At 36.8% G+C, this 15,859-nt stretch overlaps 2 protein-coding genes and 1 long non-coding RNA gene across 6 annotated transcripts in view; 1 reads left to right on the top strand and 2 right to left on the bottom strand.

Moving 5' to 3' along the window:
• On the bottom strand, nt 1-1,266 carry LOC107757846 (uncharacterized). 2 transcript variants are annotated; one of them, XR_001641971.1, is made up of 6 exons: nt 1,225-1,266; nt 690-859; nt 447-484; nt 307-360; nt 167-220; nt 1-62 (listed from the first exon to the last, which is right to left on the bottom strand). It is a non-coding gene; the product is annotated as an uncharacterized LOC107757846 (long non-coding RNA). The 2 variants fall into 2 exon arrangements; XR_001641970.1 differs by lacking the exon at nt 1,225-1,266 and having other exon boundaries at nt 690-1,069.
• Nucleotides 1-10,124, top strand: part of LOC107757845 (G protein pathway suppressor 2-like) — a 27,215-nt gene extending 17,091 nt beyond the window's left edge. Inside the window, exon 11 of one of the 2 annotated variants that reach the window (XM_016575441.1) lies at nt 8,441-10,124. In XM_016575441.1, the coding sequence (XP_016430927.1) occupies nt 8,441-8,533 (93 nt within the window). In that variant the 3' untranslated portion in view covers nt 8,534-10,124. The remainder of the gene's footprint in view (nt 1-8,440) is intronic. The other variant, XM_016575442.1, reaches the window with a different exon arrangement.
• A 129-nt stretch (nt 10,125-10,253) lies between these two features.
• Nucleotides 10,254-14,385, bottom strand: LOC107757844 (eukaryotic translation initiation factor 5A-1). Of its 2 annotated transcripts, none has more exons than XM_016575438.1 (7): nt 13,995-14,385; nt 12,806-12,924; nt 12,521-12,696; nt 12,015-12,119; nt 11,796-11,927; nt 11,639-11,715; nt 10,254-11,236 (listed from the first exon to the last, which is right to left on the bottom strand). In XM_016575438.1, the coding sequence occupies exons 3-6, from the start codon at nt 12,686-12,688 to the stop codon at nt 11,653-11,655; spliced, it is 468 nt and encodes a 155-aa protein (XP_016430924.1). In that variant the 5' UTR covers nt 12,689-12,696; nt 12,806-12,924; nt 13,995-14,385; the 3' UTR covers nt 10,254-11,236; nt 11,639-11,652. The 2 variants fall into 2 exon arrangements, with proteins under 2 accessions (XP_016430924.1, XP_016430926.1); XM_016575440.1 differs by having other exon boundaries at nt 10,254-10,390; nt 11,643-11,715.
• Nucleotides 14,386-15,859: the final 1,474 nt, after the last annotated feature.

Here is a 15,859-nt window from a genome sequence, read left to right as displayed (position 1 = left end):
CCCTGAGCAGATGTCTGTTTGATGGAGCCATTTCACAACTTCTGTGAGATTACTGGGATCTCCTTCATTACAGAATATTAAAGGAAAATTTAACTTTAATATTTCTTATGAATGTGTGTATATAGATAGATAGATAGATAGATAGATAGATGGATTTGAGACATACCTCACAAGCGTAGCCTGTTATCCAATTGGAAGGGCCTCTTGTAGGGTTTCTGCACTGTAATATACATGTATCTTGGTTAATTTCAAATTGGTCAGAAGGGGGTGCAAATGTAATGGTGTGCTGGAGGAAATGTCCAGTACCTTTCAGAGAAAACCATCTGGAGTCCACCATCTCCGTATGATTGGAATGTCACACTGGAAGACACAAACATAGAGAAATCTTTAAATATCAACTGCTACAACATCATAAAGGTCAATTACTTTAACTGATAACTACTTACAGATGTAAAATCAAAGGGTGCTCCCAAGACAAGATGTACTGGAAAACAACAAAAAATAAGAATATTCTCCCTGTAAATGGCACAAAAAAACCTTCCTTGTTCCTTATTTAACAACTAAATAATCACACCAATAACTGGTTGCAAAAATGTATAGTATAGCCTAAAATAAATAAGTACACAGGTAAACTATTATGCAATAATAAATTGTGAGTACATTAAACAAACAACTCAAGATATTCATACCTCCACAGACAACTGCATGTTGAAGTGGATTTGAAGATGACTTATTAATTTGACCAGTTTGGCTGGCTTAAACATGCTGGTCAAGCAGAAAATTGCTGGTAATTGCTGTAACACTTGTTGCACTGCTGCAGCTCAGGTAATGTGTCAACTCTCTGAATCCTTATATGTCTCTACAAGAGATGAAGCCACACACAATTATCTCAATGATGACAAATGGGATTAAAATAACTAAACTACAAGGTAATATTAACACACAAACAATGCATATAACAGAGGGAATTAAAGCAAACTATTTATTTTTATGAATAATAAACGTCTTTCAAAACTTCACCACAAGGCCCATTTACAGCATGCATCCGAAAATTAATCGAAACATCCACAGAAAAAAAGTTATATACTATAAAGTATGACAACAAATTCAAGTTTCAATATAATATAATAAAGCCAAGCACACATTAAGTACTTAGCAGATAAATGCTTAACGTAATGTATACGATAATTATTAAACGTATGATAGCAAAAACAGACTACTCACCATGCTCTCTCGTTGTCAATAACTCCGCCCCTCACTTCCGGTGAGTAGTACTCGTACTCCTGTGTAGCCTCGCGGTACTCCTGTGAAAACCCGCCCTAAACACGCCTTCACTGGACTACGTCACACAATACAAAGTTCCACCAGCGAGAGGGAGAAGAATGAAATAAATCGCTAAACAAATATATCAGAAGCTGTCGTTTAGTCTTTATTTACAAACTAAGACACCACACGCGGCTATTGACTGACCATGAACAGGAAATAGAACTTACTCGCGGCATTTTTGAGTCGTTAATGTCTCGCGGTCTTGCTGTTTTGGGTTAAAAGTGTGTTGTAACGCATGCGTTACTGAACATGTACCGAGTAAAATATTACTGAAAATTGATTAGTAATGCCTTACACTACTGCGTTACAGCGAAGAGTAATCAGTTACTGTAATGCATTACTTGTGTAACGCATTACTCCCAACACCGTGTATTGCCCACATATTTTTATAGATTAAATAATTCATTTCAAATGTATTGTAATTATGTTAACATTCCCTTTATATGATATATTAACTACATGTTTATGGTGTCTTTAAAAAGTACAATCAAGTACACTATTACTGTCATTATTAGCACTTTTTTCCGCATTAGCACTTCAAGTACTTTATGCTAAAAGTATACTTACCAGGGCTCCAGATTGCGACTAAAACGGTCGCATTTGCACCCAAAAATATTAATTTGTTAGTGAAGTTTTTGCTGAGGTCGCCACCAAAAAATGCTGGGTTAAATACAACCAGCACTGGGTAAAATATGGACAAACCCAGCGATTGGGTTGTTTTTGACCCAGCGGTTGGGTTACTGCCCAGAAGGTTGGGTTAAACATTTAACCCAACTGTTGGTTGAAAACAACCCAATCGCTGAGTTTGTCCATATTTAACCCAGCATTTTTAGAGTGTATATTTACATGTTATGACTTACATTTTTTTTCCTGATTGTTTTGCGATCATATCTTTTGTTATGTTCACGTATTAAACTGAGACGATGCGCATCAAAGTTTTAGTGGAAAAAAAGTTTCAAACAGTCCTCATCTCTGCCGAAATGCCTGCTAAACGCAGCTCAGTTGTGCAGCACGACAGAGATCAAAATGACGGAGACGTGCAAAGTGAAAGTGCAGAAAAGCAGTGTCTATTTCGTGCACAACTTCAAAAAAAACTTCAACAGGTAAAGCTGTCAGCTGTGTGGATATTGGCAATATCGTTAACAATTCTCGTTTATAATCATTACTAATATGGCTTCTTGTTATCAAGATCTTAGTCTATATGCTGTGATGCGCATCAAAGTTTTAGTGGAAAAAAAGTTTCAAACAGTCCTCATCTCTGCCGAAATGCCTGCTAAACGCAGCTCAGTTGTGCAGCACGACAGAGATCAAAATGACGGAGACGTGCAAAGTGAAAGTGCAGAAAAGCAGTGTCTATTTCGTGCACAACTTCAAAAAAAACTTCAACAGGTAAAGCTGTCAGCTGTGTGGATATTGGCAATATCGTTAACAATTCTCGTTTATAATCATTACTAATATGGCTTCTTGTTATCAAGATCTTAGTCTATATGCTGTGTTCTGTTAATGCGTGAACTTCATATTAGCCTGATTGCAGCGCACTTGCCATCAAGTAATCGCAATAAGCTTTGTTACTTTTTAATAAACAAAGTATCAGCTTTAACATTCTGCCAAATTCATAACGAAATTCATACAATAAATACGGTTTTGGCGCTCTTTAATGTGGCAGGCGCAATCGCTTTAGCGCCTCAGTTCAAGGTGCAAGTGAACCTATATCTTTCTCTACTATAGTACGAAATGAACGTGAATTAACATCAAAAGTTAGGCTATTTTATAAGAGAGCCTACAGTACAACTTATTGAAATGTCTCATGTAATCGCTCATTCTGTGTCAAACTGCAGAAAATGTGAAAAGCTTGTAAACAATGCCACGTAACAATACATTTACCTCAGAATAACCATTGGGCATCCATAAGCAGTCATCTAGAAAAATAACTATAAAGAGGAGCATTTTTCTATATTTATTCACTATTGCATACTAATATTTTTACTTCACCTGTTGTCTACATGAAAAAAAATGCAAGAATGCAAGCTAAAAATAAAATTCAACATGTCCTATAAAATTGCATGATACTAATAAAGAAAAACAGACTGGATGTGTGAGAGATATGACAACATTTCTATAGGATGCATTGAGGAGGAGCCCAAACTAACACTGTAAAAAGTGATCAGTTGACTTTTCTTTAAAAAATTGAGGAAACCCGTTGCCTTAAAATTAAGTAAATAAACTAAGGCATAATTAAAGAAATACATTAAGTGAACTTGACAATTCTGAGTTACACTGACAAATAACAGTTTGAAAATGTGTTCACTTTTTATTTTAAGTTGGACTAACTTAAATTTATTAAATTCCAATTACTTAAAAACACTCAATGGCCAAGTGATGCTTATGGTCCATGATATTGGTACAGATTCTGTGTAATAAACAATTCTTTGTGACTGTACATTTCAAGTTGGAAAAGACGTTTAGTTCCCAGGTCATCTACAAGATGGATTCAAATGCTGATAAAGTCAAGAAAAGATTAGACATAAACACATGACAGTATGATTGAAATGTCAAAATGTAAAAAAAAAAAAAATAATAAAATGTTTATTCTGTGGCACCTAAAAATAATTTGGCACCTAAGTTTTTTCTTAAAGGAGCCGATGGCTCATTACTCGATTTTTTTGTCTGGAGCCCTGCTTACTGTTAAATTGTGGATTTTAGTACACATCTAAACATATATGAATGAATAATCCAATCATGTGCTATTAGTTCATTTATAGTAGCCTAAGCGGAGTAACCTATAGGGTTTTACTTTAGTAATACATTTCTACTGTTTTTCATGAAAATCCAAATAAAGCTTAGTCATAGTATATATAAAAATCCACAAAAATTTTATGTAAAGCGATTGTAGGACTTTTCAGCAATGCAATTATAAAACACTTCTGGTACTTTATCTAACTAAATGTAAACCTAAGTGTTAGTGCTATTTAATGTATTTATATATTATAAGTGTACTTTAGTAGCAGAGTTGGGAAAATGTACTTATAACTATTACATCACTAATATATTTTAAAGGGGTCATATGATGCTTTTTTAAAGATCATTATTTTTTTGTATTTGGTGTAACAGAATATGTTGACATGCTTTAATGTTCAAAAAACATTATTTTTCAAATACTGTACATTATTGTAACATTTGGGCCACATTATGCAAATATTTTCACATAGTGAGGTAGATATGTGGGGGTGTGTTAGAACGAGCCGTTTTAGGGGGGTGTGGCAGAGTCTTAACTTCGATAAAGAATATCTCTTTGGTTTTGAGACTTTAGTCTTTGCAACTTCAGGGATCTTATCTATGCACAACCAGCTTGTAACACTCCAAAGAGAAAGGAAAACTTGAAATCGCATCATATGACCCCTTTAAATAAAATCTATTTAATTTAAACTTACGATAGCTATATAAAAGTGTACTAACATTGAAATATTTTTTTAAATCATTCAAAGCACACTTTAAAAAAAATATACTAATAAAAGTCCTCTATATTTTTGTGGCAGCATACTTTATTTTAATGCACTAAAAATCCATTTAAATATCAGTGGTATTTAGTATATTATTGCAATTGCACTGAAGTACTACTGAAGTAGAAATATACTTTTAATTGGTGCGTTTATAGTGTATAATTTTTACAATTTTAATTTAGCACAAAAAATAAGAATGTACAACAAATGTATTTGTTTGTATTTCTAAGTATTTTTTAGTGCATTCAAGTACACTTTTTCACCTGGGTAAAAAAGGTCTTCAACTTGGACTCTTTATCTTGATCCTGGGTGTTTAAGAATTTTCATTTTAAATAACTGTTAGGCTTGCTGCGATAGACGGTGTTAGCGGTCATACCCGTGTGAAGCCGCAACACCAGTTACGTCACTTGCCCACCGCCCGCCACCGTCGTTTTGATTTTTTTTTTATAGTAATAAAAATCATTTAGTTCAGTTAGCAGACAGTAAAATTAAAAACTGAACGCGGCTGCACAATGCAGCATGCCAAACGACAGTCTCATCACAGATCAGGTTTCATTTATCACGTGAGGAGAGTGAGTCGAGCTGACTGATAAGATGATGATAGCGGATGATTTAGTTTAGAAACTAAATGCAAAAGCGCCTGTTTGGCAATAATTTGGGTTTTGAAAATCCTGTTGACTTTTGCCGTTTATCTAAGGTGATTTTGTAAGTTTTATTTAATTGGTTCCACGGTGTCTGCTTTTTCAGTTTTGTATACCTATTTAAACTTTGTGTTATTTGTTATTTTATATTAGGCATAGCCTATAGCATTGTGTATTTTTATTCGTTTTGTTAATAAAAGTTCTATGATTTATATATAGGCTAAGTAAGTTTGACGTTGTATTTTGTTGTTGATGCCGAAATTCCGCTAATTCGAAAGTGAAAGTAAAATGCACACAGCGCTTTTAAGCTATTTAAGCGAGGAAAAGAAGACAAACTCAAACGAACTAAAAACGAACAATTGAAAACGAAAACTTTACGCCGAATTGCCGCTAATTTAAAAGTGAAAGTACAATGCGCGCTAGGGGTGCTCCGATTGATCGGCTACCGATCACTATCGGCCGATAATCGCTTTGGGATGTTTGATCGGCGGTCTCTATAAAAGCCGATCTCAAGCTGATGAAGCGCCTGCCATCAGAGGTTTGGCACGACATGCAGCGGCACCGTCGGTCTCTGTCCGGCGCGGGTAAACCAATTATAATGCTTTTAGGTGAGGTACAATTCATATTTCTTCATTAAATAACTTATAAAGTAATTTGAAAACTTTCTGTGAGACATGATTCCACAAACAGCGTGACTGAATCACCGCGTGCGCTCTCTCTCTTTCTCTCTCAAAATGCGCAAATGGCTTCAAATCAAATCGCGTCTGCACTATAAGCCAGCTGCACAGTTGACACAGGAATTGTCACTTGCACAATCGAGGCGGTGTCGCATCGTCACTAAAGTTTATAAATTACATTTCTTTTTAATTCTTGCCAGTGTTTAAACCATTCTGCGCTCGGTCGCTCTCCTGGAGACCGTGCGCTCATGCACACTGAAAGCGCACACACATAACGCCAGGTTCACATTACTCCGTTTTCAGTGCATATGTGGTGCGTATTTTTTCCGCTCTTATCTTAACAGATTAAAGCGTTCACACTACTCATGGTTGCGGTCCGGCAGTGCGTCTGCAGCAGTGCAGAGATCGTTTCCGCACCGAGTTTTGCTGCACTGCAAGCGCTGAATTAAAGTAACAGCGGTAACATTGTTTGCGGTAAATATGAACATGGATTGACACGAAAATGTAGTTATTACACCATAAATGCATATAATTAAAGTCTGATGTGTCACAGTCAACACATAGGCTATGGCTTTTTGGCTAGGTTTAAAGGAAAAGAGCACTTTTAGATAAACAAGGCAATAATATATGGCACTCGTGGAGGTAGGAAAACAAAGTTCTTTATGAACCACAGGATTAATTGTAATAAAGATTTAAATGCTAAAGAAAAGGCAGTAGTGCTGACTGTTGCTGTCTATGGTAAGTTTTAATTTAGAATGGTTAAATCTACAAAGTAGTTTAAATGTTTTGCCACTTGTTTGAGCTATATATAAAATTCTAGTAGTAAATACAAAAGTAAAAAGCATTGAATAATGTGTTTCTTATATTTATTGCGTTTAAACACGTCTATTAAAAGATTGTATTACTGTACTGTGTAAAAAAAAAATCACAATGCTGAAAAAGCATTTTAAGTAACAATGTTTGGATTTGGATTGGGTGCTTCTGCACCACTTTCGTACCACACATGGACTGCATACGCACTGCAAACTGAGTATGTGTGAACCTGGTGTAAAAGGCCATGTGACACAGTTTGTAGATCGGGAAGGAGGAGGCGGGAACCGGTGAACATTTAAACAAAACTTTAATAATAAAATTAACACAAAATAGCGCGACAGCCCCTCGCGGACGACTGTCGTGCACAAACAGAACCAAAACACAAAATAAAGTCCAGGCCTGGTCCTCTCTCGTCCAACACTGTCGTCACTCCTCCTTTTATCCTTCCGGAGCTCCTCCGTGGGACTTGAGACCGGTGAGTGGCGCAGGTTTCGCGAATTAGCATTTACTCCACTGGCCTCGCTCCGTTCCCACAGCTCTCGGCCCCGCCCCTCTCGTCACAGGCCGCCTCACATACAGCTCACAAAATCAGACTTGTGCTGTGTGTAAACTATTGTGCAAGAATTGCATGATTGTCAAAACAAAAATGCAGTGCATGATCAAACATTTAATGAGATAAATATATATTTTTGAAAAATGTCTAAAAAATGCCCCCCTCCACCCCTCAAATTAAAAAATCCCCTCTCACAAGAGTCACCTAAGAGGGGAATTCATTTTCAAAAATGAAATTCAGGCCCTGAACAAATTTCTAAAAATCTTGATTGGATCGTCACTATAAATAATGCTACATGATTAAAAGAAGGCTTTAAAAAGATTGGTATCGGTGATCGGCCTCAAAAATCCTGATCGAAGCACCCCTAATGCGCACGCCGCGTTTACAAGCTATTTAAAAGCAAAGGAAAGCCAGAAAAAGTGGGAAACCCCCCACCCCACGGTGATACCGGTATTATCGGTTGTTGTCGCACGTCGATTAACCGGTGGGAAAATTTCCTCACCGTCACAACCCTAATTAACTATCTGATTGTTGTGATTTATCAGTTCTTCTTTTGCATGCTGAGTGAGTGCAACAGTGCACTAAATATATAAAAGAATGAAAATACAAAATAAGACACATTTGTAAAAACAGATGCTGTGTAAAAACAGCATAGTGATAACTGAAAGTGATACAATATCTAGTCAAAGATCTGAGTGCCTGTACATTGTTAGTTGCTACTTTAAACATTTCTCTGTTTTTAATTTAAAAAATACTTTTTTAAACAATTTTATCATTTTCATTTGAACCTTTAATCTACACCTCCTCTTCTTTTTTCAGTATTAAAGGTGTTATTGGTTAATTAAAATATGGTAGATTTGGTGGGGATAAAGCTTTCTTTTATTTTATTCATGACAGATAGATTAACTTCATTTATTTATTATGTTTTAGGCTCCATTCCAGAATTCATCTCAACCAGCATCACGGCATGCTTTCCTCCCTCACACTGGACAGAGATTCTTTCACCATGGAAAACCTCATTAACTTCTAAATGTATAATCTTGACAAGGTACCAGGCTACAGAAAACTCTTTTCTGAGGCTCACCTTAAGAGAGCTGAAAGCCACTTCTTTTGAATTTGTTTTTTTAACATTGTAATAAATGACCCATGCAGCAAATATTGATGGTTTATAAACATTGTTGATAATAAATAATAAGGAATTGTCTTACACTTGATGAATCTAAGAAAAGATGTCATGGTTTTCTGATGGTTAATAAAAAAAAAACAGGTGCTACTTTGTCAGAGGGTTGACGTATAAAACACAAACTCAAGAGCCAAAGGTTGAACAACAAATCACTGTCTGTGTATTTTAACTTAAAGTTTAAAGTGTTAATAATGCAAATAAGATCCTCCCACATTACATAAATACTTTACCAAACAACAGTTAGTTTGTCTTTTAATGCCTTTTTCTTGGAGTTTGCCAACAGCAGCCAATATGGTCAATATATTACAACACCAGAATGCATCACAAACAGAAATAAAGACATGATTTATATGTGCTCTTTTTAATATTGGGTTGTCTTGTTAGAAACCAAATTTGTATTTATTTTTGTCTTAATCACAGTATTGGAACAAACAAAAACTTAACTTACTGTAGTCAAGTCAAGGGTAATGTGCATGACTGTCAAATCAGGCCTGCATAGGATACAACTGATTTTAAAGGGGAGAAGTACCATTTTTTCAAAATTTCATCAAACCCTCAAACTTAAAAGACAGGAATTGGGGTACTTGATTGTTTGTCCTTCAAACATGAACAGCAAGCATTAAGCAAAGCACTACAGGTCGAGACTGAGTACATTATAGGCAGAAGTATGTGTCTGTTTATTTCAACTAAAGATAAGGCTAATGAAACCTCCTTCCACTTCAGAACATACTCAAACAGCCAAAACTTGGGAAATTTTGATAAAATGGTGATGCTGGCTTTCCCTGTGTTATCAGTCTTATCAGGGGAGAGGGAGTGTGGGGAGAGAGGGGGAGGAGCAAAAAGTGATCCAAAGTCTTACTGCATCATCCATCTATATACACCAAGTTGTGTGATATTGTCACCCCCTGCCAAGGGTCTTTTGCTTTAAGCTACTGGAAGATAAAAGGGAAGTTAAGCAGAGCACTTGGTCCTGTAGTGAAGACACAAAACTGCATCCTATTACTCATGTCATTGCCTTTGTATCTGTCCTTTACAGGAGATTCTGCACTTGAGTTTTTTTACCCTCCCTTTGCACTATAATTGCTCATAAATAAAATTAACCACATAACAGACCTCTTATAGCTATTTACCATTGTGATTTAAGTTAGCAAAGAACATATGAGGGGTAGTTATCTTAAAATTAAAACAGACACACTCATGCTAGTAAAGACAGTTATGATGTCCCATCCCCTCCCTGACCCAAAAATAAATAAATAAATACAAATGAAACCTTTTCCCACCCCAGCCGTCCATCACTATGGTACTTCTGTCCACTCATAACGTCCATTTCTGTTATTTATTTCTTACGTACCTTTTGTTTCTGAAAAATGTTATTTCGTTTGGAACATTTTGATTACATTTTCTAGTTTTTAACTCACACATGGGCTATTACAGCCGTCCATCACTATGGTACTTCTGTCCACTCATAACGTCCATTTCTGTTATTTATTTCTTACGTACCTTTTGTTTCTGAAAAATGTTATTTTGTTTGGAACATTTTGATTACATTTTCTAGTTTTTAACTCACACATGGGCTATTAAAAAAAAAGAAAGAAAGCGAGAGAGAGAAATAAAGAATGAGAAAGAAAAAAGGAGGGAGAATAGCATTGCTGAGGTCTAATTCTCTCATATCCAGGTCCAATGCATCTTGTCAACCCCTGAAAGGAAGAAAGAAGTACAGGCAGGAGTGAGTGAAGAAGGGGTGATGAAAGTAACATAAGCAAGGAAGTAGAAATAAAAAAAGATGAAGCTAAAGTTAAGTCCATATCCACAACACACAAATAGTAGGAGGAAGCTTGAAAAAAATCTTCAATCAAAAATATATGACTGTCCAAAACAAAGGTTCTATATAAATGTAGACAGGCGGTCTACAGAAATAATTGGGTTCTCCATTACTAAACAGAGTCTGAAATAATTGCTTGGATATCTGCCATTCATTTTGAAGCCCAAAGTCAAAGTGCACAATAAGCTACTACGCAATCACTTAATGACTCTCCCATGAACTCAGAGGAACATCAGATATGGGTAATTTTAACCCATATCATAATTATTTATAGTGCTTCTTAAAAAGTTATTTTACAATACAGCGTGTTTAGCTGGTAGAGTAAAATACAAAATGAAATCCGAAAATTCTATTTACATCTTAGTCACTGCTTTTACATACCAGATACATCAAACACTGCAGCAGTCCTACATCTGTGTTACACAAAAGTACCTGTGTGCAAACAGCAAAGTATTCTATGTAAAGTGGGCTTCCATTATAAAACCTTGTTTAAAACCCTTTTATATACATTATTAAACATCCTGGACTGATTATTGATTGCATCTAGACAAAGATGACAATCATAATAATATAATAATAATATTATTACAAGGTTTGTTTCATTGTGTAAAGTAAAAGTAAACATTTGAATAAGTGCTTTGCTGCAAGCACACTGGTGAGGCACAGTCGCTCTGGGCCTAGTTAGCAGGTGAGTATTTGCACACAGCTGTAAGAGCTCCATATACCTGCTGTGTTTTATTTAGCCATGGCTTTGATAGCTACTGCAGCCTCCTCATTCATAGCAGACAGGACAGTGATCTGCAAAGAAACATGAAGAGGTTACACTATTAACGTTTGCTCAGTGACATTTGAAAGGTGGCTGATTTAATGGCACTTACCAGGATTTCCTCACCGGCATCAAACTTGCTTTCTATCTCTTTGCCCAGGTCTCCTTCTGGCATTTTTAGGTCTTCTCTGACCTCACCACTGTCCTGGAGCAGAGACAGGTAGCCATCCTGTATGCCAATAAGCTAAAGAGTGAAAAAAAAAAGAAATTTGTGAAACACTGTATGATTTACTTACAGTACATCTGTGTCTAATATTCCCAATAACATACCTGGTAGTCCAGCTGTAAGAGCTCCATATACCTGCTGTGTTTTATTTAGCCATGGCTTTGATAGCTACTGCAGCCTCCTCATTCATAGCAGACAGGACAGTGATCTGCAAAGAAACATGAAGAGGTTACACTATTAACGTTTGCTCAGTGACATTTGAAAGGTGGCTGATTTAATGGCACTTACCAGGATTTCCTCACCGGCATCAAACTTGCTTTCTATCTCTTTGCCCAGGTCTCCTTCTGGCATTTTTAGGTCTTCTCTGACCTCACCACTGTCCTGGAGCAGAGACAGGTAGCCATCCTGTATGCCAATAAGCTAAAGAGTGAAAAAAAAAAAGAAATTTGTGAAACACTGTATGATTTACTTACAGTACATCTGTGTCTAATATTCCCAATAACATACCTGGTAGTCCATTCTTTTGATATTAGGGACATCCATATTGTGGGTTGAGGGACAGATATCCTCATACTTTTTGCCAGAGAAGATGTCAATGCCCACCATGTGAACCTTTAAACAAAATAAAGGGAAGCATGGGGTTTACTTTGCTGCCATTCAAAATCAGCTCACTTCATTTCATCCGCATCATCCCTCACACTGTGTGAATGAATGGCCCCCCTTTCACATGCCCATGCACCTAATTTATAAAACCTTGTATAGAGAGAATTCTGTAACTCCTTTATTTTGCAAAACAAACATTCATCCATACATAATCCATGTACTTCGACAGTTAACATCAATACTATGACTGCTAAATAAAATGTGTTTTGCTCTGATGTACTCATCTAACAGATTTATGCATCTATTAAAATCAGTGTTACTGAATTTGAGGTAAATGAAAATGATGCGCACTAGTCTAGCTAAGTTGTCAACTGCTATATTTTTCTACTTTGTCACAGACCATCACTCACCTTGGCATGTCCATGTTTGCCGGTCTTAGATGTGGACATTTCCACAATCTTGCATGGTCGACCTTTTAGCACCACAAAACCATTTTTGCGCAGGGCAGAGCATTGCATGGGGTAGGTAGCAGAGGCACCAGCATCGCCTGTTGTGAAGTCCAGGTCAGCATCCGCCATGTTTTAATCTAAGGATTGATGAGCCACAAGTACAGTGGTTAACAATATTGCCATTCATTAAATAAACAAACAGACCAGTATAAACCATTCATCAAAATGTAACAACTTTTTCATTACCTGAAACACATTTCCTTTCTCATCCTTCAAGAAATTAAAATCACGTGCAATTTTAATCATTAAAACCCAGCGCTGCCATTCATTAATTGTAGTCTCATGCCTCCCTGGTTTTGCAGAAGCTATATAAGGCAACAAGAGCATGGCATCTGTGAACTGAACTTCTGACATGCTTAGCTGTTGTAAATGTGTAATTACCACTAAATAATAATTGTCAACAATTACATAATCGTAATTAAACGGCTAGAGAACACAACATTTGAGTAGCTTTACATTATTCAATGTACTGTGCGCAATTGTGGTCTGCAAGTATTCACGTGGGAAGGGCCCACGTGAGATATGATCACGCACATATCGATACTTGAAGAAATTTCAATCCACACTGAAAATGCCAAAACATCCGAATTCCACTTTTGAAATCGATAACATCATATGAATAATCACTGCGCATCTTAGGGTCTATAGTGAGTTGCACATGTAGCTGAGATAATCCACACAACTCGCCGCTATCGCACAGTTCAATAATGACACATTTTACAGGAAATAAGAACCATGTATGTTTGAACAATGAGAGTCTGAGCCGCTTTCATATGGACACGCGTGTCCTCCAGCCGCAGTGAGCTGGCTGCTATCTGTGAGGCCTGCTGGATCCGCCACTGCGCACTGATCAGAAACCGAAGGCCTGCCGAGCAGCGCGCTAATCGCAGGCAAGCAGGTGCAAGTATGTTACCGTTGAACTGCACATGACAGCGCATGAACCAGACCCACAATCTAACTATAATGCAGAACAAACCCCTGTGCGGTTAAAACGAGGTTTCCTATGTTGAAAGGCTGAGCTAATCCACGATGCGAGGCGCAGCGTGGACTCGTGCCGTCTTGAGTTATGATCAAGTTTTTTTATCTTGTCTTCTTGCCGCGTAGCAACTTTGACGCGCATTTAAATTGTTTTTAGTTTTTGCACCAAGCGCCCAAAGATTTTGTCGTCATTCTAAATTACTCGCGGAAACGAATAAGTGCAAATGTCCTGCGGATACATGCATCGCAATTTACAACAGATGCTGCATCTTAGTCTTACTGTTTGCTTTGTTAAGATGACAAAAAGCGTGAAATAGATAAAGGGCAATCTCGAGGGAGGAGGTTGTTGCTACGCGGGATGACACCCGCTGTTTGAATGGTTTAAGGAGCTATTTACCTGGTTTACAGCCTTGTCCACGCTCTCGGGGCAACCCAACTAGTTAGTCCGACTGGATATCCCTTTTCCTCTCTTCTCTTCTCGGATCTGTCTGCCTCTCTTGCTATCAGCCGCGCAATGCCGCTTGTGTTTATTCACTCAATTCACTTGACTCTGCTGTCATTACAGACGTTTCGTGTTCTCCTCTTGCAGTTTAAGCAACACGTTCAGTTGGCTGACCCAAAGCGTGAATCCTAAACTCCCTTTTCCTTACTCTCTGTCCCTCGCTCTCTCACTCTGGATCGGTACGAAGTCGACCACACATAGCATGAAATGAACCTCAGCCGTTTCCTCCTAACCGCGCATGCGCATTCACCCTAGCTCTTTAATTTCTAGGACGGGTGGGAGCGCCTGTCTCTCTGTGAGTGTTATTAGGGGTTCAAGCAGTGTTGCCAATTTAGCGATTTTGTTGCTAGATTTAGCAACTTTTCATACTACCCTAGCAACTTTTTCTTCCAAAAGCACCTAGCAACAAATTTAGCTATTTTTAAAATTTATTTGGCAACTTTTAGCAACTTTTGATAAGTGACTTAAACAATAAAAGGGACAGAGTTTTTCATCTAAATTACACAAAAAGAGTAACCAAAGATGACTAGCAGTACACATATCACATGAATTAAGTTAGCTGCTATTTGCAGTTGTTCAATTTAATAATAATAATAATAATAATAACAACAACAACTGAATAATTGAATAATTGTTCATTTATGACACCTTGTTAGTAGCTTGTACCTGTGATTGTTGGTACACTGTAAAAAAAAAAATATCTAGAAAAATGGAAAAGTTAGTAATTTTCCAGGACATTATGCATTATCCGTTGTAAGTGTAACCTGAAAACACTAAATACAATGCATAATTTAAATAGCAGAGAAAACACCTGTAAATAATCAATTTGGAAAATTCCTCTACATTAACATAGTAGATTGTGCCCTATTTTTTTTTTTACAGACTTTTAGATTGTAGCATACTAAGTAACTACCAATACACTGCTTAAAACTGTAATTGTTCAGAATGTATAGTTTTACTAGTTTACAAGCTAATAATAATAATAATAATAATAATAATAATAAAAAACTTAAATTGTAATCGTACAAAAATGTGTAGGGTAAGTACTCAATTAAATGTTTATTTATTTATTTATATTTTAATATTATATTATGCATGTATATTATTTTATAAACAAATATAAATTAACATATATAAAATATTTTTTTGCTGAGATTCGATGTAGTGACAATTTTGCGTCATGATTACATAATGACGTCATCGCGCAATGACATCACAACGCCATTTAGCAACAAATCAACCTTCCTTTAGCAAGTTCCCCTGAAAATTAGTTGGCAACACTGGGTTCAAGCGCGTAGCGCTGAAACCCTATTGTAATTGATAGAATGGTCACGGATCAGCGATCTCCACCCAAAACTGCAGACCAAACCGTAGACGTAGAGACTTGAAACTTGAAGGGATGGTAGTACTCACTCACACCGCCTAACATCACCAAGGCTCGCCCCAATCGGCCTGACGGGGGCGCTACAGCGATCAAAAGTACGAAATCGCTCATAACTCCTAAACTGTCAGTCGCAGGCTCAAGTGTCTTAAAGGGGTCCTATTATGCTTTTTCACTTTTTTAATAAATTATGTGAAAAATAATGCGTTTTTCGAACCACCAAGCATGAGAGCATGTTCTAGTACACCCCCAAAACAAAATCAAGACTTTGTAAAAGAGCATAATAGCACCTTTAACACTTGAACGGAATGAGATATCTTCGCCAAACTCAGAACACTTGTGTAAGAGCTCAATCTGAGAGGTCACAGGAAAAAAAAAA

This window comes from Sinocyclocheilus rhinocerous, unplaced genomic scaffold, assembly GCF_001515625.1.
Source record: "Sinocyclocheilus rhinocerous isolate Xijiao unplaced genomic scaffold, SAMN03320098_v1.1 scaffold804, whole genome shotgun sequence".
NCBI classification, from domain to species: Eukaryota; Metazoa; Chordata; class Actinopteri; order Cypriniformes; family Cyprinidae; genus Sinocyclocheilus; species Sinocyclocheilus rhinocerous.
The sequence above is the reverse complement of the archived record's forward strand: the minus strand, read 5'-3'. Positions and strand labels throughout refer to the sequence as shown.

Bases quoted from the DNA above. Each gene is read 5' to 3' on its own strand.
- LOC107757844 (XM_016575438.1), bottom strand. From the start codon at position 12,688: ATGGCGGATGCTGACCTGGACTTCACAACAGGCGATGCTGGTGCCTCT. The intron at 12,120-12,520 runs GTGAGTGATGGT...TTTTGTTTAAAG, and splicing joins GCAAACATGGACATGCCAAG to GTTCACATGGTGGGCATTGA. The intron at 11,928-12,014 runs GTATGTTATTGG...TTCACTCTTTAG, and splicing joins TCAAAAGAATGGACTACCAG to CTTATTGGCATACAGGATGG.